Source organism: Schistocerca gregaria, chromosome 3 (assembly GCF_023897955.1).
Source record: "Schistocerca gregaria isolate iqSchGreg1 chromosome 3, iqSchGreg1.2, whole genome shotgun sequence".
Lineage (NCBI taxonomy): Eukaryota > Metazoa > Arthropoda > Insecta > Orthoptera > Acrididae > Schistocerca > Schistocerca gregaria.
This window is the reverse complement of record NC_064922.1, coordinates 319,508,768-319,533,883: the sequence shown is the minus strand read 5'-3', so window position 1 is coordinate 319,533,883 and position 25,116 is coordinate 319,508,768. Positions and strand designations below refer to the sequence as shown.

Below are 25,116 nucleotides of genomic sequence, written 5' to 3'. Positions count from 1 at the left end.
AAACAGGTCTATGCAAAAAGCGTATAACAACTATCACCTTCATACCTTGGGAAAAGATCTGTCCGAGAACCCAAGAAAATACTGATCCTATGTAAAATTGCTAAGCGGGTCTTAAGACTTCTGTGCAGCCATTTGTACATCAGTCTGGTGTGCCAGCAGAAGACAACAAAAAGAAAGCCAAAGTTTTAAATTTCACATTTAAGCAGTCATTCTTGCAGGAGAATTGTACAAATATACTATCATTTAACCATAACTGAGACTCCCATACAGTGGACATAGTAATAAGCATCCCTGACATAGAGAAACAACTGAAAGAGTTGAAAATAAATAAGTCTACAGGTCTGAAAGGATTCCCAATTCAGTTTCACAAAGAATACTCTGTGGTGTTGGCCCTTATTTAGCTTGCATTTATCAAGAATCTCTTGCCTAGTGCAGTGGAAAAAAGAGCAGATGATTCCTCTATATAAGAAGGATAAAAGAATGAACCTGCAAAATTACGGGCTAGTATCTTTAACATCAGTTTGCTGCAAAATTTTTGAATTTTTTTCTCAGTCTGAATATAACAACTTTCCTTGAGACAGAAAAGCTTCTGTCCACAGATCAGCACAGTTTTCGAAGGCTTCACATGTGTGAAATTCAGCTTACCCTTTTCTCACATGATATGACAAACTGTGGATGAAGGGCAACAGGCATACTCCATATTTCTAGATTTCCGAAAAATATTTGATATTGTGTCCCACTGCAAACTGTTAAGAAACATATAAGCGTAATGAATAGGTACCCAGATATATGAGTACCTTGAAGACTTAAGTAGCAGAAACCAGTATACTGTCCTCAATGTGTGTTCATCAGAGACATGGGTATTGTCAGGAGTACCTCAGGGAAGTGTGATAGACAGCGTATGTAGTGTGCTGCTTGACACTGTCATGTCATTTAAATATGTAGGCATAATGTTGCAAAGCGATATAAACTGGAATGAGCATGTAAGGATTGTAGTAGGGCAACTTCAGCTTATTGGGAGAATTTTAGAAAAGTGTGGCTCATCAAGATATAGGACACCAGTGTGACCTATTCTTAAGTACTATTCGAGTGTTTGGGAGCCGGACGAGGTTGGATTAAAGGAAGACATCGAAGAAATTCAGAGGCGGGCCGCTACATTTGTTATCAGTAGGTTCAAACAATGCACAAGTATTATGGAAATCCTTCGGGAACTCAAATGAGAATCCCTGGTGGGAAGGTGACGTTATTTTCAAGGAACAATACTGATAAAATTTAGAAAACCAGCAATTTGTTAAAGTTTCGAGAACATGCTGAAGATTAGATGGGTAGATCACATAACTAATGAGGAAGTATTGAATAGGATTGGGGAGAAGTTTGTGGCACAACTTGACTAGAAGAAGGGATCGGTTGGTAGGACATGTTCTGAGGCATCAAGAGATCACCAATTTAGTATTGGAGGGCAGTGTGGAGGGTAAAAATCGTAGAGGGAGACCAAGAGATGAATACACTAAGCAGATTCAGAAGGATGTAGGTTGCAGTAGGTACTGGGAGATGAAGAAGCTTGCATGGGATAGAGTAGCATGGAGAGCTGCATCAAACCAGTCTCAGGACTGAAGACCACAACAACACCACCACCTCACCGAAGAGTCAAGCAGTATATTGCTCCCTCCTATGTATATCTCGCGAAGAGACCATGAGGATAAAATCAGAGAGATTAGAGCCCACACAGAAAAATACCGACAATCCTTCTTTCCACGAACAATACGAGACTGGAATAGAAGGGAGAACCGATAGAGGTACTCAAGGTACCCTCCGCCACACACCGTCAGGTGGCTTGCGGAGTATGGATGTAGATGTAGATTTGAAGCTGACAGCAGAACAACTGTACTGCAACCAATGTAATTTAACACAAGGACCATGAAGATAAGAGAAATTAGGGCTCATATGGAGGCATGTAGACTCAGTTTTCCCTTGCTCTATTTGTCAATGGAACACAAAAGAAAATGATCCTAGTACAGGGTATGTACGTGTAGATGACAAACATTCATTTCCAATACATCAGAAAATAATAGTTTTCAAAATCTGGGCTCTTTTTGCTTAATCAGTCATTACCTACAACTGCCCTAGATACAAAAACTAGTTTTATAGTTTAAAACCTCATTGTGTGTGTGTGTGTGTGGGCGCGAGTGCGAGAGAGAGAGAGAGAGAGAGAGAGAGAGAGAGAGAGAGAGAGAGAGAGAGTATACCTATCCTTTTTCCCCCTAAGGTAAGTCTTTCCGCTCCCGGGATTGGAATCACTCCTTACCCTCTCCCTTAAAACCCACATCCTTTCATCTTTCCCTCTCCTTCCCTCTTTCCTGAAGAAGCAACCGTTGGTTGTGATAGCTTGAATTTTGTGTGTATGTTTGTGTATCTATCGACCTGCCAGCGCTTTTGTTTGGTAAGTCACATCACCTTTGTTTTTAGATATATTTTTCCCACGTGGAATGTTTCCATATATATTAAAACAAAGATTCCAAGACTTACCAAGCGGGAAAGCGCCGGCAGACAGGCACATGAACAAAACACACAAACACACACACAGAATTACGAGCTTTCGCAACTGGCAGTTGCTTCGTCAGGAAAGAGGGAAGGAGAGGGAAAAATGAAAGGATGTGGGTTTTAAGGGAGAGGGTAAGGAATCATTCCAATCCCGGGAGCGGAAAGACTTCCCTTAGGGGAAAAAAAGGACAGGTGTACACTCGCACACACACACAAACACACATATCCATCCGCACATACACAGACACAAGCAGACATATTTAAAGGCAAAGAGTAAGGGCAGAGATGTCAGTCGAGGCGGAAGCACAGAGGCAAAGAAGTTGTTGAAAGACAGGTGAGGTATGAGCGGCGGCAACTTGAAATTGGCGGAGGTTGAGGCCTGGCGGATATCGAGAAGAGAGGATATACTGAAGGGCGAGTTCCCATCTCCGGAGTTCGGACAGGTTGGTGTTGGTGGGAAGTATCCAGATAACTCGGACGGTGTAACACTGTGCCAAGATGTGCTGGTCGTGCATCAAGGCATGTTTAGCCACAGGGTGATCCTCATTACCAACAAACACTGTCTGCCATATATATATATCCGGGAAAGTGCCGGTAGACAGGCACAATAAAATAACACACAAAATTTCGAGCTTTCGCAACCGGCGGCTGCTTCGTCAGGAAAGAGGGAAGGAAAAGGAAAGATGAAAGGATGTGGGTTTTAAGGGAGAGGGTAAGGAGTCATTCCAATCCCGGGAGCGGAAAGACTTACCTTAGGGGGAAAAGGATAGGTATATACTCGCCCGCGCGCACACACACTCACACACACAGGCACAGACACAAGCAGACATATTTAAAGGCTCTTTGCCTTTAAATATGTCTGCTTTTGTCTGTGGATGTATGTATGGATGGGTGGCGTGTGTGTGTTATATATATATATATTAAAAACAAAGATTCCAAGCCTTACCAAGCGGGAAAGCGCCGGCAGACAGGCACATGAACAAAACACACAAACTCACACACAGAATTACGAGCTTTCGCAACTGTGTCTGTTGTGTCTGTGTGTGTGTGTGTGTGTGTGTGTGCGCGCGAGTGTACACCTGTCATTTTTTTCCCCTAAGGGAAGTCTTTCCGCTCCCGGGATTGGAATGACTCCTTACCCTCTCCCTTAAAACCCACATCCTTTCATTTTTCCCTCTCCTTCCCTCTTTCCTGACGAAGCAACTGCCAGTTGTGAAAGCTCGTAATTCTGTGTGTGTGTTTGTGTGTTTTGTTCATGTGCCTGTCTGCCGGCGCTTTCCCGCTTGGTAAGTCTTGGAATCTTTGTTTTTAATATATTTTTCCCATGTGGAAGTTTCTTTCTATTTTATTTTTTGTGTGTGTGTGTTTTTCACTTTCTGATAAAAGCATTGGCTGAAAGCTAGTGTGTAAGCACCTTAAATAAGTTGCACATCTTTTCCTTGTGTCATTGTAGTCCTCCTCTTTCCGAGTGTAACGATCTGAAAACTTCTTGTAGTTAATACTTTTCATGATGTGAAATCTCCTTGCCCGATTTCTTTTCCAATTCTGACTTTCTCACTATCGTAATTAAGAATAATGGAGGCTGCAGTTTATATATTCTTCAGTATACCAACATCTGTACACGAAATAAGCATGTTGAGATTAGAGAAACTAAGACTGAGCTATTTTTCTTATCAACAAATATCATCAACTGATGACTGAAACACTGGAGCCTTAAACTAGGGACAATGAATCACAGAACTTTAGGATCAAGAATAGATTGTATCGTGTGGAACCGGGAACCTACAAACGACGGGGAGGCTTCGTCCTCGCCATAGCCCTCGGTGGTTCACAACCCCATAACAGGCTACAGCAGCCATTCACAACCCCAGCCGCCCCACACCAAACACAGGTTTATTGTGTGGTTCAGCCCCCAGTGGGCCCCCCTGGGAACGTCTCACACCAGATGAGTGTAAGCCCAACATTTGCGTGGTAGAGTAATTATGGTAGATGCGCACATGGAGAAACTGTTTGCACAGCAATTGCTGACATAGTGTAACTGAGGCAGAATAAGGGGAACCAGCCCACATTTGACGAGGCAGTTGGAAAACTGCCTTAGAAACCATCCACAGGCTGGCCGACACACACACACACACACACACACACACACACACACACACACACACACACACACACACAGTGCTGGCTAGACGCATAATGCCAGTGCCACATTGTAGCAGATGGACTAGGGTGGCCAGTGCCACATTGTAGCAGATGGACTAGGGTGGGGTGGGAGTTGTGTCGAGTAGAGTGGATAGAGAGAAAAAAGGCAGGCAAGAGGCATGGAGAAGAGTTGGGGATGAGTGGCTGGCTAGTGACTCAGAGGGATGCAGACGGTTTGCTGGCTACGAATGTTGGAGGGAGGAGTGGCAGATGCGTAACCTAGGCATGTGACACATGATTGTGAGAGCCAGTGGGGAGCAGTGTACACTGAAGGTGACATCGGGTTGTAAACTGCGAAGGAATGACAGGAAAGAGGGAGGGGAAACTGTTGGGTGGAGGGTTTGTGGGGACAGTGGGTTACCGGAGGTCAAGGCCAGGAAGATTATGAGAGTAAAGGATGTGTTGCAAGGACAGCTCCCATCTGCATAGTTCAGAGAAGGTGGTGGCAGAGGAAAGGATTCAGACAGCCTCAGTTGCGAAGCAAACGTTGAAAGTGAGTGTGTTATGCTCAAGAATCAAGAATTTTTATTCGCCATTTATCATTTTACACTGAAATAGGCTTCAGCATTGTTGTATAATACAGGAGGTAATAACTGATATGGGTATATGGTAATAAAGTAAACTAATGTCAATTAACTGTACTATACATATTACACACCACAATAATAATAATAATAATAATATACACTACAGGAGGGTTTCTAAGAGCTAGTGTCCATAAGTTATATAGAGTATACAGTTCATAATTATACAAAATATAGAAGCATAATTATACAAAGCATGAATATACCACATAATGATACAGTAGGCTATAGGAAAATTTGTTACATGCTAATATCCACTCGAGGTATCTCAAAGAATTCTGTAATACACTAGAATGGGTGATCTGATAGCTGGGTGTACTATTTAATTTTAAGATTTTTTTAAATCCATTGACCAAACACAGACTGGTAATTTGTTGAAAATTTTGAGTGGATTCACTTTGTGAGAATTTCCAGTTCTTGCTAACCTATGCCTTGGTATATCTAAATTAGCCTTAGCTCTGTTGTGTTCATGAATTTTTCTCCTAACAGCAAATTCTGAAATATTATTTAAACACAGAGCACAGGCACAAAAGTATAAAGTTATAATTGTGAGTGTTCTTAGTCTGGAAAAAAGAAGATGACATTGCTCTGTGTGTCCTGTTTTATACGTCAAACACAGAACTTTATTTTTATTTTTATAATATTTTTGATGTGAGGGGAGTGTCCCCATACAATCAGACCATACGACACATGTGACTGGAATAGTCCAAAATATGTCACCCTAAGGTAATCCAAGCTTCAAAATCAGGTATGATACCCTAGATATTTTTTCACATTCGTGATTGATATGATCCTTCCAGTGGAGTCTGGAGTCAATGTAAATGCACAAAAGTTTCACTGACTTATTTTCTATTTCATTAGACATTCCCATTATGTGTTGTTGGGTTTTATTGCAATTACAAAGGAGTTTAGTAGCTGCAAACCAGTCCAAGGCTTTATCAAGAGTTTCTTTTGTTATCCTATTCAGTTGTGAGATTTTCCTGGTGTGTGGTAAGTAGTGTTGTTTCATCTACATAACATGACAGAATGCTCTATGTTATTAGGTAAACTGTTGAGTGCTGCAATGAAGAAGTAGTGTCCACGAGTAGATCCTTGTGGAACACCTTTGCTGATTTCCATTAAGGAGGAATTTATGTTTCTGACGTCGATCTGTTGTAGAATTTTAGAACATGTTTTTTGCTCGAGTATCATGTTGTTTTTGGAAAACCAGAATCTAATCTGTAGGAATCAACATGGATTCTGGAAACAGCGATCGTGTGAGGCCCAACTCGCTTTATTTGTTCATGAGACCCAGAAATTATTAGATACAGGCTCCCAGATAGATGCTATTTTCCTAGACTTCCGGAAGGCGTTTGATACAGTTCCGCACTGTCGCCAGATAAACAAAGTAAGAGCCTACGGAATATCAGACCAGCTGTGTGGCTGGATTGAAGAGTTTTTAGCAAACAGAACACAGCATGTTGTTATCAATGGAGAGACATCTACAGACGGTAAAGTAACCTCTGGCGTGCCACAGGGGAGTTTATGGGACCATTGCTTTTCACAATATATATAAATGACCTAGTAGATAGTGTCGGAAGTTCCTTGCGGCTTTTCGCGGATGATGCTGTAGTATACAGAGAAGTTGCAGCATTAGAAAATTGTAACGAAATGCAGGAAGATCTGCAGCGGAGAGGCACTTGGTGTAGGGAGTGGCAACTGACCCTTAACACAGACAAATGTAATGTATTGCGAATACATAGAAAGAAGGATCCTTTATTGTATGATTATATGATGCGGAACAAACACTGGTAGCAGTTACTTCTGTTAAATATCTGGGAGTATGCGTGCGGAACGATTTGAAATGTAATGATCATATAAAATTAATTATTGGTAAGGTGGGTACCAGGTTGAAATCCATTGGGAGAGTCCTTAGAAAATGTAGTCCATCAACAAAGGAGGTGGCTTACAAAACACTCGTTCGACCTATACATCTACATCCATACTCCGTTTTCTGTTACTTAAATAAGAATGCATCACAGTTAATGTGCTCCCACACTCCCCATAACACTCCAGCTTCCTTATTAGTTTGTCAACAGGAATGCAATCGGTGCTTTGCTTAGGTCACATACCACATTATTCCTCTTCGATGTGCTCAGCTGCATGTTCTGCCACTGGGTGGTCAAATTTGTTCCTAGCAACTGTGTTTCTTTTTTTTTTTTTTTTTTTTTTTTTTTTTGCCATTCATCCTGGTGGACAGCTGGTTGGTAGTAACATTGACCTGTGCAGTGTCTGCAGCAGAGATTGTATATGACACAGTTGTTTTCTGATTGGGTTGGATAGCACTGTAACAGGACTAGAGTAGGAAGTGCTGGGTGGGGGGATTCTGTAGGTCTTGCATCTAAGTCTTCCCCAGGCATATGATCTCTGTGGAATGCAGTTAGGAGTGGGAATGGCATAGTGATGGACTAGGATGACGCAAGAGCTGGGTGGTTGATAAAACACCACTTTAGGAGGGGTGGGAAGGGCCTTGGGTAGGGTGTCCCTCATTTTAGGGAATGATGATATAGAAAGCCCTGACAGGGGAATGGTTTGGTTATACCCTATGTGTTGGTGCAGTATACTGGGCAAGCGAGTTCTCGTCACTGTAGATATGTAGTCCACAGGTGACCAGGCTGTATGGGATTATGGGACGAATTTTTTGTTGTTGAAGGGAAGGCAGCTGTTGAAATAGATGAAGGCAGTTGTTGAAATGGAAGTACTGTTGTTGGTTATTGTATTTAATGGGAGAGAAGTGAGGATGAAACCATCAAAGACATGGAAGTCAATGTCCAGAAAGTTGGCACGTTGGATGGAGGAGGACCAGGCAAAGCAGATGGGAGAGAAGGTTGTGAAGAACCTGGATAAGGGTGTCTTTGTCTTGAGTCCTAATCATGAAGATATCATCAATGAATCTGAGACATACTAGAGGCTGGGAGTTTTGGGAGTCCAGAAAGGTTTTCTCCAGATGGTCCATAAATGAGTTGGCATTAGAGGGTGCCATACATGTGCCAACGGCTGGGCTGTGCATTTGTTTGTATAACTTCCCTTCAAAGGAAAAGTAGTTGGGTGTCAGGATATTGTTAGTAAGGCATATAAGGAATGAGGTAGTGAGTTTGGAATCTGAAGGACATTGGGAAAGATAGTTTCGACAGTGACAAGGCCATACACATGTGGAATGCCATTGTGTAGGGAAATGGCATCAAGAGTGACAAATAGGGATCCAGGAGGGGTGGGGATGAGGGACAGTTGGTGAAGGAAGTGTTTAGTATTTTTGATGTGGGAAGGCTAGGTTTTGGACAATTGGTTGGAGGTGTTTATCAACAAGAGTGAAAATTCCTAGGGTAGGAGCACAATAGAAAGCTACAATGGGGCATCCAGGAATGCCGGGTTTATGGATTTTGGGGAGCATGTAGAAGGTGGGTGTGTGAGGTGCCACTGGAGTGAGGAGGGAGATGGACTTGAGATAGAGGTTCAGGGAAGGGCCTGTGGATTTCAGTAGGGGTTGTAGGAGATGTTGGACTTCTGGGATGGGGTCACTATGGCAAATATCTTCAGTTTAGTTTAGGTTCACTGACAATAACTTCATGTTATGGACTCAGGTCGAAGACACCCTATCCTCATTCCTTCAAAACCTCAACGTTAAAACCTTCTCTCTCATCCGGTTTATCTGACTCTCTTCCACTGAAAGTTCCAGCACCTTCAATCTTGACCTCCACCTGTGATGGCTCCATCCACATCTCTGTTCACATTAAAACCACTAACCATCAACAGCAACTACATTTTGACAGCTGCCAATCCTTCCACATCAAAAACTCCCTCCCACACAGCATGGCCACCTGCAGCTGGTGTACCTACAGTGGCAAGAACTTCTTGCCCAGTACACTGAAGGTCACATGAGGACCTTCACAGGCAGGGACTACCTCTCAAATCTACAACACATACAGATTTTTTGTGTCATAGCCCAACACACCCCCAATCTTCCCACCTCCCCTAAGCATCAGCTGTAATGGGGCACCTCCCTCATCACCCAATATCACTCCAGACGGGAACAACTGAACCATATTCTCCACCAGCGCTTTGATTATTTCTCATCATGTCCTGAAGTGAGAGATCCTATCCAAGAATATTCTCACCCTCCTTACAGAGGTGTTTCATCACCCACCAAACCCACACAATGTCCTAGTTCATCCCTATCCCCGTAGAAGACCAAGGTGCAAGACTTACCCATTCCACCCACCCATCACCTAGTCCAGTCCTATCACAGCTAATCCAGCCCCATAAGAGTCTGGACCACTTGTGACAACAGCCATGTTACATACCAACTCTTCTGGATACACTGCACAGATTATTATGTCAGTATGACTACCGAAGAGCTGTTCATCAGGATGGCTACTGTCAAACTGTTGCCAACAACAAAGCTGACCACCCTGTAGCTCAATGCGCAGCTGACCATAACATGCTCAATTTCAATGCCTGCTTCACAGCTGGAGCCATCTGGACTCTTCCCTCCACCACTGGCTTCTCTCAACTACAAAGATAAGAATTATTCTTGGAACACATCCTTTGCTCCCATAATTGTTCTGGCCTCAATCTCCAGTAACCAACTATCATAATAACCCCACTTAGCCATTTCCCCTCCCTCTGTCCTATCATGCTCTTCCAATTCATGTACCCACATCACCTTCAGTGTGTGCCGTTTCCCATCACTTACAACAACAGTAAATCATTATGCTTAGCCCATGTACTTGCCACCCCTCCTCCCTGCATTCTTAACCAGCAGACTGGCTGCCTTCCTCTTGAGCTGCTAGCCACCCGGTGACACTGCATCTCCAGTCGGGGACATGTAGGGGCTTTTGTGTGGGGGGGGGGGGGGGCGGGGGGGCGGAGAAGGGCACATGTGACTAATAGCATGTATGTATTCTCTTTGTGTATTTCTACTTGAGATCAAGAAAGTATTACTCCAATAGCTAGTAAGGTTTTCTTTTTGGTGATTGTGTGTGTGTGTGTGTGTGTGTGTGTGTGTGTGTGTGTGTGTGTGTGTGTGTTCCTGTCAACCACTGCTTCTGCTATTCGGTGAGTACTCTATTTTACTCCTAACGTATCTGTATTTAAAACAGTATCACAGATAATGAAGGAACCCCAGAACAGCAAGATTTTTTTTTAAATCAACAAAAACTATTTAAAGGAATATTCCAAGTGTATATACCAACATGGTCACATTCTGGTGGTGAGTCAATACCTCCATAAAGATTTACAGTAACTGATAAATGACAGAAAACCCCCCACCAACACAATAATGGAACATTTCAGTGCATAAGCGTCTACACAACTAAAGCACAATTTTTCTGTAGAAAAGACTGGTGATGATTGCAGAGGTGACAGAGGCTATGCAACGATAGATTTTACTAAGAAGGAGGACACGGGGAAGACTAGTATGTGGTTGTCCTGAGCATTGTATTAATATGCTATGTTTTATTAAGTGTAAGAGTTTTATTCCAAATACGGTAAATCATGTCCAAATGTGGACCATTCTAATTTAATCATCTTGAGGAAAGACATGATGGACAAGAAATCTACAACTAATGTAAGTCACTACTTACTTTTCAAGTAAATCTCATTCTGGTGACTACTTCAATAAAATGTTGATGACTGTCGAATGTATGAAGATTTACAGACTATAATTTTAAAAATATGTGTATTGCAATTTAAAATATCATATTAGCAACTGCAAGACAAATCTTTTACTCACAAAACAACTGCAATCAAAAATTTCTATGACATCATATCAAGATAAAATGTATTCTTAAATAAATTGTTTTCATTAGAAAAATACATAAAAATGTCATTTACTGCCTAGGCTGTGCCTTAATTCTTTTTTATTCTCATTTAGTTTTATTTTCATGGCTACAACAACATTTTCTGTGTATAACTGAACTTGTAAATTAATGACAATGTATTTGGAGAGTATGACTTCTAAGTAACTGATGCTAAAAGAAGTTTATTGCTACTGGGAATTTTATTGCTTCGCATTTTGCAAAAATCTACTTTAATATTTACTTACATGCAGTTGAACTCTGTTTCTTAGCCCACCGGATTATTTCTGGCCATGAAATGGCAATATCTCGACCCATTCTTGTTTGATTTGGCTGTAACAATAAAAGACAGTGACTAATCTGTATTAGAAATTACTATTTTAAGGAAGAAATTGTAAACATAGAAGAAATCAATAAACATCACCTAGATCAAGAGAAGTTCACAATTAATGAAACACCAGGTGAGGCTTCACGAAGCTCAAGCAAAGATAGCAGTTGTTGCATATTTCTGAACTTCTGTAAGTGTTGATCTTTCTTACATCTTCTAGTACTCATGAACAAAATAATTAAGGAACACATTCCACAGAACACAGGTTACCACACAGAATGTATATGTCATTCATAAATTGCAAATTACCTTTATCACTGGTGTGCAAGTCCGTCTTTCATAGTTAGTGTTTTAAGCCCAGTTTTTCCAAGTAATCAACTGGATTTCTTTGTTTAAGAAGTAAACCATGTGTAGCATTTGTCCCTTCATCCTGCATATACATCTACATCTATACTCTACAAACTACTATGAAGCCAAGAAGTGCATGGCAGATGGTATACCCCATTGTAACACTTAGGATATCTTCCCATTCCACGTATGAAGTGTGAGAACAATGTTCGTTTGATTGTCTCCATGCTTTCTGTAATCATTCTAATCTTGTCCTCAAGAACCCTGTGTGAGTGATATGGAGGGGGTTGTAGTACATTTCTAGAGTCATCATTTAAAGCTGGTTTTTGAAACTTCATTAAGAGGCTTCCATGTGATAGTTTATTTCTCTCTTCATGTCTGACAGTTTAGTGTCTTCAGCATCTCTGTGATACTCCCCCATGGGTTGAACAAAGGTATGGTCATTCATGCTGCCCTTCATATATTGGCATCAAGCAAACAAAATTCCTTAAAAGGTATGAGATGAGAAGCCAAAATTAGTCCTTCATGTGTTATCTGGGATGGAAAAAAAAGTAGAAAAAGGGAAGGATAAAGCCAAGCATTAAAAAAAATAATTTCCAGTGTGTGTGTGTGTGTGTGTGTGTGTGTGTGTGTGTGGTGGGGGGGGGGGGGGGGGGATGCTAGCTGAAAACAGCTGTTGGCTACTCCTCACAGCTGGTTATGTGGCTAGAGGCACACCTTTTGTGTCTGGCCTGCAATTCCCTTCCCATCATTGTATAAGCCTAGTATAATAGTCAATCCAATAAAATGAAATGATAGAAGGAAGCAACATAACACTCATGGATTAAAATGACAAGGAATGTAGAAACAACATAAATGAATTACAAGTTAAAAGGTCAGGCCAACAAGCAGGGATCGTCTGTGACGAACTGCAATGGAACGTGACTAGCTACTCCCGCCAAAAGGCAGCCTAGTTACAGTGGGTGACATTCAGACAAACTTATACAAGCTTGGTGCTTGGCAGTCACTGGCTAAAACTGAATGTACTAAGTTGGTTAGCTTCAGGGTTCACCTTAATGTGGTAAAAGTGGGGTATACTACGAAAATGTGCACCACAACTGCAATTTGTCTAAGAATGTATTCATGGCTCATTCCAGTGTGACTAATGCAAACTTGGCAAAGAATTATACACTCTCAGCAGGACATTAACACAAAGACAACTATGCAGTTTTGGAATCTTTTATTATATGTAGTTTGCTGGTGGCAGCCAAGGCATAACGTTCACTCCATGACACTCTGAGAGCTGTTCGAATAATGAAGCCCATAAATAGTTTAATTTCAGAGAAACTTATTTAGGAGCTCTTCAGTTAAATGATCTGCAAGTTTTTCTTATTATTCGAATGTGGGTACGGTCAAGAGCAGCTCAGAAAGGTCTTGCATGGACAATATCAGTGACTGTCCGGAATACCTGTCAGTTATAGCTTGTAAACTGCTCAAAGAAACATTGCAAATTAGAAACGGTCCATGTGAGCAAGTGTAGATGTATTGAAGAGATCATGTAATGGCTACTAATTTTGCAGTAAATATTCTACTTTCTTGTGGTAGGGAGTGTTGTTCACCACTGATAGTGTGTGTGAATGACTAGCCTGGTGGCCATCTTTGCATGATACATGTGTGTAGACAGTTTCTGAACTCAAATCTGTTCACCTCCAAATAAAACAGTGATCATAGAGTAGATGGGTCTTTTTACATCTAAGGCCATTAACTGCTATTAGGAAAAGGGTTACAGTCAGAACAGTTCCTAGTAGGACTGTCTTCCTCCATGTGTGAAAAGACAGTGAGAAGTACCTACTTGAATAAACCAAGATTTAGATAGAAGTCGCTTAAGTACTAATTAGTTGTCAGTTCAGCATTCTCTCAAATCACTTGCATAAAACACTCCTAACGCAAATGGAATGATAGATGTCCACCTCACGTAAGTCTTTATCAGTCTCAAAATTGGGATGACTATGTTTTCACTCTTAACAGAGTGAGTTGCTTTGTAATGCATGAGAATAAGGGGGCAACTATGTTTTCTACAAGGATGTACCAACCACTGAATATCAATTTACAAGGGGGAAGGAGGAGGGGGCGATTAGAGTGAAAGCGGTGCAAATTTGTATCACAATTCAATATGATCTGTTTTGCTAACTTCCTGATAAGTGACTTAATTTCAGGCAGGGTACAATTGGCAAAAAATTGTTCTCACCACAGTACATACTGTTCACCAAATAAAAATGTTTATTTCACACTTTCTTAAATGCTGTTAGTGCAATGCAAGATTTACCCGTAAACTCATCCAAATATTATTTACTGAGTCCTGAACACCCTGCTGAAGTTCAGCATTGAAGTTCACAAAATCTACTGCGAAACATTTTTCTAGGTCAATGACTTCATGCCAAAATTTTCTTAACTCCATATATCAGCCACACAACAAAATTTCTGACTTTTTTTTTTTAGTGACTGATGTGCCACATATGCCTTATCTCAATGAGCTTTTACAACAAACTGACCATGGGCAATATTGCTGCTGCACTTAAATAACCACCCATCTCTTAAAACTCAACAAATGCATTTATGCACATATTACAACTAAAACTATACAGGGTTAGCCCAAATTATTTATTGGATTTGAAAGCACTGTGCTTTTACTAGTATGTTACATACACAGATGGGAGTTCCTGGCACATTCTACAACTGTTCTATGTGTGGACCCATGGTTACCCATCACACATCCAAATGGCAAGCCAGTACTGCGCAATAAGTCCACGTCATGTTTCTGCCAATATCTGTCACAGAGGCAGTGATGTGTTCCTTCCGTTCCTGCTGCAACATTGGCATTTGGGATGGTACATGAATAGTGTCCTCAATATAGAGCAGTGTACCCGAACCAGCAATGTGGTAGTTCTCGGTCGAGAAAGGCTTGGACTATTACGTTCCAGTAAGGTGGAGCCCTGTCCTGTTGAAAGATTGAAGTCGAGTAGTCAGTAGCAGTCAGTTCTGGCAACAACCACAACTGCAACATATCCAGGGATACGGAACCTGTCACGGCGCAAACATGCCATTGATGTTAATGCCAGGGACACCTGTTGGGATCTGGTACCCAAAAAGACGTCTTATCTTCATCCAAACTCGGGAAGGTGACGTACGGCACCCCAATGGTCAACACGTACCTCTCCCAACACTCCTGTTACCGTCGTTTTATAAGCTGGTGAAAGCAGGCACAGAACCACTTAAAGGCTGTTACGTGCTCTAGGGAAGGGTGCCGCTTATGTTGCTGTAGAGCTCACCGACGCTCTTTAATTGCCTCAGAGACTTCTGGCGACTACCAAGGGACTGTCTTTTGCCGGGGGGCACCCTAAAGAATGAGGAATAACCTTTTCCACTGCAGACACAATCGTCGTAGTGAGCTGCTCAATGACAACATCGACTGCACCATGCGAAAGAGATTCAGCGGTGACAACAGAGGTGAAGGCTTCCCAGCCTGCCTTGTTTAAAGCCCATCTAGGTAGGTGTCCATGAGCATGACACCAGAGGAGTGACAGGAAGATCGGGAAGTGGTCACTACCACACCGGTAGTCATGTGCTCTCCAGTGGATAGATGAGAGAATACCACGACAGCAAACAGAGATCAATGGCTGAATATTTTCCATGTGTCACACTGAAATGTGTGGGAGCAACTGTATTTAAGAGGCAGAGGTCGAATTGTGACAGTAAATTTTTTGACATCCCTACCTCGGCCAATAAGCATGGCACCACCCCACAAGGGGTTATGCCAGTTAAAATCTCCCAAAAGTAGAAAAGGTTTAGGTAGTAGGAAAGGTTTAGGTAGTTGATCAATCAGTGCAGCCAATACATTCAGGGGCACTGCAACATCTGGAGGAAGACATTGCAGACAGTTATTTCCTGTGTCATCCTTATCCTGACAGCCACAATTTCAAGAGGGGGTTGGAAGGGAGCACAGGTTCACTACATTCTGAGTTCAGGACATAGATGTGAACTCCACCTGTCACTCAATAGTCACTACTGTTCCTGTAATATCCCTTATAGCTGCAGACGGCAGGGGTCTGCATTGACAGGAACTAGGTTTCCTGGAGGGCAATGCAGAAAGCAAGTGTAAAGCTTAACAGTTGCCATAGCTCAGCCAGGTGGTGGAAAAAACTGCCACAATTCCACTGGAGCATTACGTGATCGTGAGACTGCGAAGGCAAGAAACACTCAATGAGGCAGTCTATGCCTCAGTGTCACCTGCCGCCACAACATGAGTACCTGTGCGATTGACATCCATTGTGTCTGAGGGCCCAGCGAGATCCAGGTCCTCAGTGGACATCAGAATCTCCATCTCATCCTCAGACACAGAGCTTGTAGGTAGTGGTGGTGTGGGTGCCACCACAGTGCCTTGGTTCTTAGCGGTCTGTTTCTTTTTAGGTTTCTCTCGCTGCTCCTTAGGTTTGTCTGCCTGGGAGGGCTTCACTATTTCAGTCTCAGGGATAGAGGACCATGAAGCCCTACCTGTGGTTGCTTCAGCCACTGGTGGGTGTCAGCTTTGTCACAGGCGTCACCCTTTAAGGCCGAGATAAAGGCACCGATGGCAACCTGATTATACCTCAGAACCTGATGGACACGCTGGATGAAATGGACACTTTGCCACTCTAAATTGGTGTGCAGCTCATCGTCAGATTGCAAAAGGAGGTGCCTGTGAAATATGACACGCTGGACCATATTTAAGGTCTTATGGGGCGCAATGGAAACAGAAACATCCCCCAGCTTGTCACAGGTGAGTAGTGCCCGTGACTGGGCAGAGGATGCTGTTTTGGTCAAGACTGACCCTGACCACATTTTGTTCAAGTCCTTCACTTCCCAAAACTTTTCCTCCAAATTCACCACAAAAAACTGAGGTTTAATTGACATAAAAGATTCCCCATCAACTCTCATACATACAAGGTACCAGGGTGAACAAACTTCACAGGCTGGCATTCCTCCCATGGTGTGGCCAGGGAGGGGGAGGGGATGGAGAGGGGAGGGGGGGAATCATTTGGGTTATATTTCTTATCATTGAAGTTAGACCTCGATTGCTTAGAGACTGCTGGTATTTGACAACCAGCAAGAGATTACGTACTACACTTCATGGCATGCCATCCACCCTGATGCCACCCACTCCAACCAGGGGCCCTCATGACGGGTGTCACCCAGCTGTAGCAAAGGCCGCCTGGTAGACGGCCATTGCTGGGAGTCCCGATGCCCCAGGGAGACAGGCATCTACTCCTTGCCATACACGGGGAGTTAACGCCGCAGGCATCAGGCCTGTGTGGTCAGGGGGCTACAACCAACATGGTACATAGCAGCCCCAACACAACGGATTGGCTACCATGCTGGATATCAGGTGCAAAATAGCTAAGAAGTCCATTATTGTCAGAAAGTGATACTGCACAGAAGGTAGAGGAAAACGCACCCACGAGGGTGACCTCACGCAACAGCTGGAGAATGAGCGGAAGTGCAGATCCATGTCGACTACGGATGTGAGGGGGAGGGGTCTCAGCGCATAATGGACACTGTGCACTATGTAAGGCACCCTTTCCCAATTGGCTCGCTCTTCAGGAAAATTTTGAAAAATGGAGGTTAAACACTACAGGGGACAATCACAAAGGCCGACAGCCAGGAATACCTCGGGCCTATTCTAATACCTGGACCCGCACGGGGGCCGCCATTTAGGCCTTCATCAACAATAAAAAACACACACACACACACACACACACACACACACACACACACACACAACTCATACACTTGACTGCAGTCTCAGGCAACTCTGTGTATTCCTTTACAAAGGAACACACAGGATAATTGCCCCAATTTAATCCTCATACCATTGAAAAGATGAGTGAAATCATTATTAGGGTGAGTGATGATGTTGAGAAACAGCTGAAATCATTAAAACTAGGACCTGATGAAATCCCTATCACAATCTAAGCTTAATTTGTGGGCAAGTTCACCCCTCTCCTAACTACAATCTATTGTAGATCCCTCAAACAAAACACTGTGCCCAGTTCTTGGAAAAAAAATAACAGGTCACATCCGTCTACAAGAAGGGTAGCAGACGTGAGCTACAAAACTACCATTCAATATCCTTGACATCGATTTGTTGTAAATCTTGGACCATATTCTGAGGCCAAACATAATGTAGTATCTTTAACAGAATGGCCTTCTAAGTGACAACCAGAATAGATTCCAAAAACATTGATCATGTGAAACCCAACTCCACTATTCTCACATGACATACTGAAAGCTTTGGGTCAAGGCAGTCAGGTACCTGCAGTATTTTTTTTTATTTCCAAACAGTATTTGAGCCAGTACCACACTTGTCAAAAGTGTGATCACGTGGGTTGGTGGCTATTGTTGTCTTCAGTCCAGAGAGTGGTTTGATGCAGCTCTTCATGCTACTCTATCCTGTGCAAGTTGCTTCATCTCCTAATAACTTTTGCAGCCTACATCCATCTCAATCTGCTTAGTGTATTCATGCCTTGGTCTCCCTCTACGATTTTTACCCGCCATGCTGCCCTCCAAAACTAAATTGGTGATCCCTTGATGCCTCAGAATCTGTTCTACCAACCGATTCCTTCTTCTAGTCAAGTTGAACCTCGCCATTGGTGGAGAGGCTGGCGTGCCTCAGCAATACAGATAGCCGTACTGTAGGTGCAACCACAATGAAGGGGTATCTGTTGAGAGGCCAGGCAAACGTGTGATTCCTGAAGAGAGACAGCAGCCTTTTCAGTAGTTGCAGGGGCAGCAGTGTGGATGACTGATTGATCTGGCCTTGCAACACTAACCAAAACAGCCTCGCTGCGCTGGTACTGCAAACGGCTGAAAGGAAGGGGAAACTACAGCCGTAATTTTTCCCGAGGGCATGCAGCTTTATTGTATGGTTAAATGTTGATGGCTTCCTCTTGCATAAAATACTCTGGAGGTAAAATAGTCCCCCATTCAGATCTCCAGGCAGGGACTGCTCAGGAGGACGTCATTATCAGGTGAAAGAAAACTGGCGTTCTACGGATCTGAAAGTGGAGTGTCAGATACCTTAATCTGTTAGGTTAGATCATTTAAAAAGGGAAATGGACAGGTTAAAGTTAGATACAGTGGGAATTAGCGAAGTTCAATGGCAGGAGGAACAAGACTTCTGGTCAGGTGAATGCAGGGTTATAAATACAAAATCAAATAGGGGTAATGCAGGAGTAGGTTTAATAATGAATTAAAAATAGGAGTGCGGGTAAGCTACTACAAACAGCATAGGGAACTCATTATTGCGACCAAGATAGGCACGAAACCCACGCCTACCACAGTAGTACAAGCTTATATGCCAACTAGCTCTGCAGATGATGAAGAGATTGATGAAATGTATGATGAGATAAAAGAAATTACTCATATAGTGAAGGGAAACAAAAATTTAAGTCACGGATGACTGGAATTCGATAGTAGGAAAAGGAAGAGAAGGAAAAGTAGTAGGGGAATATGGATTGGGGTAATGAATGAAAGAGGTAGCTGCCTGGTAGAATCTTGCACAGGGCATAACTTAATCATAGCTAACACTTGGTTCAAGAATCAGGAAGAATCCTGGAGATACTGGAAGGTTTCAGACAGATTATATAATGGTCAAGTAGGTAAAAAGATGAGGGCTAGTAGATATCCTTGGGTAACATAAGATATATTGAATTTATTTGATGAAAGGAGAAAACATAAAAATGCAGTAAATGAAGCAGGCAAAACGGAATACAAATGTCACAAAAATGAGGTTGACAGGAACTGCAAATTGGCTAAGCAGGTATGGCTAGAGGACAAATGTAAGGATGTAGAGGCATATAACGGGTGCCTACGTGGACAAGAAAAAAAAAAAATTTCCCGGATTTCCCGGTTAAAAACACAATTTCTCCCGGATGAAATTACATATAAAGCTGGTGAAAATACATCCGTGTTAAGTAACAGTATAATTTCCCTCGGAGCTGTAAAAACTATCAGTATTTTGAATCGTAAAGGTCTTATACCGGCGGAGGATGTCCCAGCACTTTAGGAAACGAAATCCAGGATGAACAATGCATTTGGAAAGTTGTTTGACGCGAGACGATATGCACAGAGTTTATTTTCGTATTGCGAAAGTATATACACAAATTCCACAAATTACAGCACGGTAGCTTCCGAAACTCCAAAATAGATAGCTTCGTATGAGCAGTTACCAGCGGGCTCGTGCGCATGCGCAGAACTGAATTCGCGTATGAGCAGTGCCTTCCTTCCGCTTCTGGCTACTTGGAGCGTTGAGTACCAGCAGTAGCAGCAAGTAGCCAGAAGCTACCCGGAAAAATTGTCCCGGCGCGCCCAAGCTGCCAGATTCGCGCATGCGCAGAGCAAGCAGAGTTATAGTGGTGGGTCCTTCCCCACGCGACCCGTAGCCGTGTATATGTTTCGTGTTTTCGTTTACAGCTCCCACGTCAAATGAAAACAAAACAGATTTCTGTGGCCGGGAGCCATGAAGTGAATTAATATACATTCTCATAACCACGAAAGACCAAAATAAGTTAGTAGTTTCAATTTTCTGATTTTATATTATTTCCACGTTATTAGCAATCAACCATTAATTTCTTAATGAAACTATTGCTGTCTGTTTTATAGAGAAATTTGCTTCACTTAATTTTTTTCTGCTGAAGCAGTTAGTTTACTTGAAAAGAAGTGTTTCACTCCGCGCTATTGGCTACTTTCAACCTCGTTCAATTTAAAGTGCAAATTTTCATTTTCTGAGACGAATGACGTTATACCATAATAAAGAACCAAACATGAGAATACAGTACTGGACCTCCAAGGAAATTGGTATCACGAGAACCACATGAAAAGCTGAATATCAGGTATTTCAGAGTCCATCTGGACACAGAAATGTGCAATTAGAGCGGAATGAAGCATTTTAGAATTGATTATGAAATTCCGATGCTGCTGGAGTCGTCTCTGATGTCCTGTTCCTTTTATGACACTGTAAGATCTCTTAATGCTATATACGTACGAACATACGTAAACATTGACTTGAAGCTAAGTAGGCAAATTTGGTCAGTAGTTTTGAACTAAATATTTTGTTTCAAATATAATGACAACTGTAACAGAATTTTATAGATCTGCCTTCTGTGAAAGTGTTTTTCAATCACAAGGCACTTGTCTAGTACTTCCTCTGGGCCCGAAGTTATTTCTTAATTTGTGTTTACGTCTTAAATTTATAGAATGCCATTCTATGCTAAATTTTTGACTGGCAGCATACCATGTTTTATCGTTCTAACTCCCCACATGGCTTCACATTCATTCCTAGAGTAGAATATAAACTGTCAGATGTACAGTTTCTTTGCCTCACAGAAAACCATGTTAATTTGTTCACATTTTGAAATAGTCATGAAATTTATTGTCCTTTATTCCGGTGTAAGCTACACAAGAAACTCTCTCTTTTTTTGTTGCAAGTAATTTGTATTCCTAGTAGCTTTATGCAGTGTTGTGTAGATGTAAACCTGTTGGAAATGCTATGTAACAATATTGCAGAGCACGGATTAAAAAAAAAACTGTCAGTCACCCCAAAGCAAAATTTTATGGTACTTCGAGCTGTGGAGTCTAATTTTGAAATGATATTTTACCAAGAGCTGCTTCCTTATATGCATCCTTTATCTGTGTGGGGTATGATAAAACAATTGCTCCAAGTACAACTCAGTATGTCCTCTCAACAACACATCACACGGGCGGCACGGCTACACATGGTCACGTGATGCCCCACCAGAAATACGACGAAAAGCGTATGAGCAGAGCAAGCACCAAGCACACCTACGTCATCGTAGCTGCGCATGCGCAGTATAGCCTGTTGTCTGGCGCTTTCTGGTAACTGCTCAAACAAACCTCTACGAGAAAGACAGGCCGCAGCGCGTACGTTACAATGGTAGGATGAAAAAATTCCCAGGTTTTTCCCGGATGTCCAGGGCCGCATACACCCTGATATCACTAGGGGCAAGATAGATCAAGATATCAGACGAAAACCCAGTTCTAAGCAAAGAAGGGAAAGCAAAACGGTGGAAGGAGTATATAGAGGGTCCATACAAGGGTGATGTACTTGAGGGCAACGTTAAAGAAATGGAAGAGTATGTAGATGAAGATGAAATGGGAGATATGATACTGCGTGAAGAGTTTGACAGAGCACTGAAAGACCTAAGTCGAAACAAGGCCCTGGGATTAGACAACATTCCTTTAGAATTAATGATAGCATTGGGAGAGCAAGCCCTGACAAAACTCTACCAACTGATGAGCATGATAGGTGAGACAGACGAAATACCCTCAGACTTCTAGAAGAATTTAATAATTCCAATCCCAAAGAAAGCAGGTGTTGACAGATGTGAAAATTACCGAACTATCAGTTTAATAAGTCACAGCTGCAAAATACTAAAGCGAATTCTTTACAGATGAATGGAAAAACTGGTAGAAGGAGTAGGTTTAATAACGAATAAAAAAAAATTGGACTGCGGATAAGCTACTACAAACAGCATAGCGAATGCATTATTTTGGCCAAGATAGACACGAAGTCCACACCTGCTACAGTAGTACAAGTTTATATGCCAACTAGCTCTGCAGATGATGAAGAGATTGATGAAATGTATGATGAGATAAAAGAAATTATTCAGATAGTGAAGGGAGACAATAACTTAATGGTCACGGATGACTGGAATTCGAGAGTGGGAAAAGGAAGCGAAGGAAAAGTAGTAGGGGAATATGGAATTGGGGTAATGAATGAAAGAGGTAGCTGCCTGGTAGAATCTTGCACAGGGCATAACTTAATCGTAGCTAACACTTGGTTCAAGAATCAAGAAAGAAGGTTGTATACATGGAAGAATCCTGGAGATACTGGAAAAGGTTTCAGACAGATTATATAATGGTAAGACAGAGATTTAGGAACCAGGTTTTAAATTGTAAGGCATTTCCAGGGGCAGATGTGGACTCTGACCACAATCTATTGGTTATGACCTGTAAATTAAAACTGAAGAAACTGCAAAAAGATGGGAATTTAAGGAGCTGGGGCCTGGATAAACTGAAAGAACCAGAGGTTGTACAGAGTTTCAGGGAGAGCATAAGGCAACAATTGACAGGAATGTGGGAAAGAAATACAGCAGAAGAAGAATGGGTAGCTTTGAGGGATGAAATAGTGAAGGCAGCAGAGGGTCAAGTAGGTAAAAAGACGAGGGCTAGTAGAAATACTTGGGTAACAGAAGAAATTTAATTGATGAAAGGAGAAAATATAAAAATGCAGTGAATGAAACTGGCAAAAAGGAATACAAAAGTCTCAAAAATGAAGTGCAAAATGGCTAAGCAGGTATGGCTAGAGGACAAATGTAGGGATGTAGAGGCTTATCTCACTAGGGGTAAGATAGATACTGCCTACAGGAAAATTAAAGAGACCTTTGGAGAAAAGAGAACCACTTGTGTGAATATCAAGAGCTCAGATCTAAACCCAGTTCCAAGCAAAAAAGGGAAAGCATAAAGGTGGAAGGAGTATATAGAGGGTCTATACAAGAGCGATGTACTTGAGGATAATATTATGGAAATGGAAGAGGATGTAGATGAAGATGAAATGGGAGATATGATACTGCGTGAAGAGTTTGACAGACTTGAGTCGAAACACAGCCCCGGGAGTAGACAACATTCCATCAGAACTACTGACAGACTTGGGAAAGCCTGTTCTGACAAAACTCTACTATCTGGTGAGCAAGATGTATAAGACACATGAAATACCCCCAGACTTCAAGAAGAATATAATAATTCCAATCCCAAAGAAAGCAGGTGTTGACAGTTGTGAAAATTACCGAACTATCAGTTTCATAAGCCACAGCTGCAAAATACTAACGCAAATTCTTTACAGACGAATGGAAAAACTGGTAGAAGCCGACCTCGGTGAAGATCAGTTTGGATTCCGCAGAAATGTTGGAACACGTGAGGCAATACTGACCTTACGACTTATCTTAGAAAATAGATTAAGGAAAGGCAAACCTACATTTCTAGACTTAGAGAAAGCTTTTGACAATGTTGACTGGAATACTCTCTTTCAAATTCTTAAGGTGGCAGGGGTAAAATACAGGGAGCGAAAGGCTATTTACAATTTGTACAGAAACCAGATGGCAGTTATAAGAGTCGAGGGACATGAAAGGGAAGCAGCGTTTGGGAAGGGAGTGAGACAGGGTTGTAGCCTGTCCCCGATCTTACTCAATTTGTATATTGGGCAAGCAGTAAAGGAAACAAAAGAAAAATTCGGAGTAGGAATCAAAATTCATGGAGAAGAAACATAACCTTTGTGGTTTGCCAATGACATTGTAATTCTCTGAGACAGCAAAAGACCTGGAAGAGCAGTTGAATGGAATGGAAAGTGTCTTGAAAGGAGGATATAAGATGAAAATCAACAAAAGCAAAACGAGGATAATGGAAGGTAGTCAAATTAAAAAGTAGTAAAGGAGTTTTGCTATCTGGGGAGCAAAATAACTGATGCCATAAAAAAAGTGTAGACTGGCAATGGCAAGGAAAGTGTTTCTGAAGGTATTTATATGGAAGTGAAACATGGACAATAAATAGTTTAGACAAGAAGAGAATAGAAGCTTTTGAAATGTGGTGCTACAGAAAATGCTGAAGATTAAGTTGATTGGTTTGTGGGATTGATTGGACCAGACTACTAGGGCCATCAGTCCCTTTTTCCACAAACTTTAAACACCCACAAAGAATAAAAACAAACAATGGAGATGACAAGAAACGACACAGGACAAGAAAGACTCAGACAGAGACCAGACAAAAGGAATTAAAATCACAGAGTGTGACAGTGGCTAGCCGACCATAGAAACAAAAAAGGAAAAGGCAACCACCAAGAAACGCACTAAAAACCCAGTTTAAAATCGTAGACCAAAGGCCAGACTCAACACAAAAAAAGGACAGACACTTAGATCAAGCGATAAAAACCACTGCACAAATAAAACTCAAAACTAAACCTGTCATTGTAACCTTATCAAATAAAAGTGCAGGAAGCATGTCAGGCAGCGCAAATGTCTGCCTGAGCGGAGTTACAAGCGGGTAGTTCAACAAGATGTGGACCACCGTCAAAGCTAACCCACAGCAACATAAAGATGTGTCCTCGCGGTGCAATAAATAGCTGTGTGTTATCCAGGTGTGGCCAATGCGCAGCCGGCAGAGGACAACGGAGTCCTTGCAAGAGACCCGCAAG

The 25,116-nt window shown here is 42.0% G+C and overlaps 1 protein-coding gene across 1 annotated transcript in view; it reads right to left on the bottom strand.

Moving 5' to 3' along the window:
• LOC126354846 (uncharacterized) overlaps positions 1–25,116 on the bottom strand; it is a 69,293-nt gene that overhangs the window by 22,300 nt on the left and 21,877 nt on the right. Inside the window, exon 2 of the mRNA XM_050004828.1 lies at positions 11,410–11,494. Coding sequence (XP_049860785.1) covers positions 11,410–11,494 — 85 coding nt within the window. The remainder of the gene's footprint in view (positions 1–11,409; positions 11,495–25,116) is intronic.